The sequence below is a fragment of the Phaseolus vulgaris genome, chromosome 4 (genome assembly GCF_051622355.1).
Source record: "Phaseolus vulgaris cultivar YP4 chromosome 4, ASM5162235v1, whole genome shotgun sequence".
NCBI classification, from domain to species: Eukaryota; Viridiplantae; Streptophyta; class Magnoliopsida; order Fabales; family Fabaceae; genus Phaseolus; species Phaseolus vulgaris.
Window position 1 is genome coordinate 45,784,309 of NC_143501.1, and position 3,458 is coordinate 45,787,766.

Genomic DNA, 3,458 nt, shown 5'->3' on the forward strand with positions numbered 1-3,458 from the left:
GTGATTAAATTAAAGACCATTTTATAGACTAAAAAAAAATTTGGTTTCTAAATTAGTTTCTATTATTGTTAAATAGTTTCTAATTCAGTATCTAATTAACAACCAAAGTTTTAACTACCAATTATTTAAATTCTAAATTTGGTAGCAAAAACTTTGATAGCTAATTAAATACCAATTTAGAAATCATTTAATAATAATAGAAACTAATTTAGAAACAAAAAAAAATAGTTTCTAAAATGGTCTCTAATTTAGTCACTATAACAACTAATTATTTTTTATAAAATTGGTTTCTATTTCATGATTTTCTTGTGGTGAATAGAGATATCTTATAAAACATTAAACACTCGAGTCTTAACCACTATTTAGTCATTCTGTTTTTTTTGTGAAATATTATCATAAATTACTTTTCCCTAATTCAAATGAAGGGAATATTAATCTTCTCTCTTAGAAATTATATTCCATGTTGCTATTTTTTTTTTTGTTAACGTTTATTAAAAGAAAAAAGAATATAGTGGAAAGTTATTCATACCGAGAAATTAATAGGAAAAAATAGATAATTTCTTCTTGTTGTGTATTAAGAAACTAAAATGTTTCAAAAATTACTCTTCTCGTTTCTCTCAATCATTAATTCATCTTCCATTTTTTTTCTCTTCTCACACTTTTTTTCTTTTCAACCGAACATAGATGAAGAATTATTTTTGTTTTTCCTTTCATTATAGTTAGAAAAACATTTGAAAACCAACCATTACCTAATTAATTACATGAACAACTCGATAACCACCAAAAATATTGTCTAATGTAATGTCTGTTCATTGGTGGGTAAATGTGGACAGATAGGCAACCACGTTGAATGAGAATGTGAACACAATGAAGCCAAATCACTATTGGCCAAATTGTGTTAATAAATGTGAAATTAAGTTTCAACCTAATATAATATTAATTAATTCCGACATCCACGTTTATTAACTTTGTTTAACAATATTGTGATTAATAGTGTAGTTTACTATTTCTCCATGAATTATTTAAGGACTTGTGCTTATACGATTTCAAATCATTCTTAGATATCTTCATAGAAATTGTTTACAGTGATCTGGTTCATATGGCATGCATTCAACAATTGCCCCTTCTTGCACAAAGGTATGGCCAATAAATTAAGAACCAATATAGGGTGAAATACATATATAACTCTATATTTTTTCTTCTAATTTTGATCGTTTTAAGAGCTTCATTTAATTAAAATATATGTATTGTTATTTGGATTTTAATTTATAATCCCATGATGAAGACGTAGTTACATGGGTTCATTTAACACAAACAAAAATTACTAATTTGTCAGTTTTTATATTTTTTCCACTGAGTAAATTGTTTTATTTGGTATGTTTTCAAACCCTAGATGGTTTTTGGATTCAAACTTCATTTGCATATTGACAGTAGCAGTGGAAGGCTTATATTGTAGCGATGATTTTTGGGTATTTACTTATTTTTACTAGTTTCAGTTAAGAGACATGCAATCTTTGATTATTGTTGTAAAAAATTTCGCAGACTAGATGGAAAGGTAGCTTTGATTACTGGTGGGGCAAGGGGCATTGGTGAGTTCATGGCAAAGCTTTTCTGCAAACATGGTGCAAAAGTGGTGATTGCAGACATTCGTGACCAACTAGGTCAAGCACTACAACATGAGATTGGAACTGAATGTGCAACTTATGTTCACTGTGATGTGTCCAAAGAAACTGATGTTGAAAATGCTGTTAACATAACTGTATCCAAGTATGGAAAGCTAGACATAATGGTGAACAATGCTGCAATATCAGATGATGCTAAACCCAACATTCTTGACAATGATGTGACTGACTTTGAACGTGTTGTTAGGGTGAATCTGGTAGGTCCCTTCTTGGGAACAAAACATGCAGCTAGAGTGATGATCCCAGCGAAAAGGGGTAGCATAATAATAGTAGGAAGTGTTAGCTCAAGCGTTGGAGGGGTTGCAAGTCATGCATACACAAGTTCTAAACATGCCATTGTGGGACTGGCAAAGAATACTGCTGCTGAGCTTGGACAATTTGGCATCAGAGTGAATTCTCTGTCATGTTATTGCATTCATAATGAACTTGCAAAAGACTTCTTCAAACTAGATGATGAAGGGTTCTCAAATATTTATTCAAATCTTAAAGGAGTTACTCTGAAAGAAGAAGATGTAGCACAAGCTGCACTTTATTTGGCAAGTGATGAGTCTAAGTACATCAGTGGACATAATCTAGCCGTGGATGGGGGCTTTACAACTATTAATCCAAGTTTTGGTTTGTTTTCACAATTCTAAGTTTGAACCTCCAAGTTCATCATTCCCCTACCTAGTTTTCCATGCTTTTCTTGCTGTTGTTCAACTTTCTGTCATGTATCTATGTATGTGTAACAATGGATTTAAGTGTGATTTCTGATTATAACAATAAATTGATTTTCGTTTCTAGTTCAACCATTCAGATATTTATAGTCTTAAAATGATTAGAATGGATCACTATGCATGTTAAATGATTGTTAAGTTTTTTTAAAGATGGTTAATTTTTTCGAAATTTGTTGTTGCTTTTATTAGAGACTGATGTCTATTATAATTACTTCCAATGGTTGATGAAGTGAAATCTCAAATTAAACCAATTTCATTTACAAAATGACACATTTTTCAATCATTTATGTCTTACAAGCGCCTAAATGGTCTAAATTTTGAATTAGAAATGAAAACCAATCTCATATTATAGTAAAAAATCAAAAACATATTTAACTTTAAAAGTTATTCATATATATTGTGTATGTAATTTTCCCTCCTTTTCCTTTTGCTTTTTCTGGAACTATAACTTTTTTTTCTGTAATAAACAGTTAGATGTTATCTATATGTAACAACATTTCTCATGGAAATTATTTACATATATCAGCATAACCATATTCATATGAGGGTGAAATATGATCAGTATTTTCATTGTGGTTTTATCAAAGCAATAGAAGTTAGGAATACAAGCATAAGTTTAAGTCTTACAGTTGAGTGAAAAATTTATCTTTTTTAGCATTGAACTATAAATTTTTCATATCTTTATAGCAGTTGATACACAGTAATCTTGTTCGTACCACAGCTACAGATTCCTTCAATGAGATATGAGTAAAAAGCTAATATGCAATGCGTTTTGTTTTATTTCAATTGCACTTTAATGAAAAGATACACTACTATTTTTATCTATAACCCTATCAATAATGAAGGCAAAAATTAAATGGGCACTTTTCAATACTGGATAAACAATCAAAGTTTGCTATTAATATTATAGTAAATATTTTATTTAGTACGTTCTTAAAAGTCCGGAAGCATATATATGGTTCAAATTATTTTCTGCCTTTTATTGATTATATATATATTATTTTGGTATGTCGAATATAATCTCATATCATTTAAGAGTCGAGATTACATACTTTATATA

The 3,458-nt window shown here is 29.3% G+C and overlaps 1 protein-coding gene across 1 annotated transcript; it reads left to right on the top strand.

Annotated features, from left to right (window-relative positions):
• Positions 1–1,057: 1,057 nt before the first annotated feature.
• Positions 1,058–2,467, top strand: LOC137837799 (secoisolariciresinol dehydrogenase). Its single transcript, XM_068646933.2, has 2 exons — positions 1,058–1,137; positions 1,543–2,467. The coding sequence occupies exons 1-2, from the start codon at positions 1,100–1,102 to the stop codon at positions 2,315–2,317; spliced, it is 813 nt and encodes a 270-aa protein (XP_068503034.1). The 5' UTR covers positions 1,058–1,099; the 3' UTR covers positions 2,318–2,467.
• The last annotated feature ends 991 nt before the right edge of the window (positions 2,468–3,458 follow it).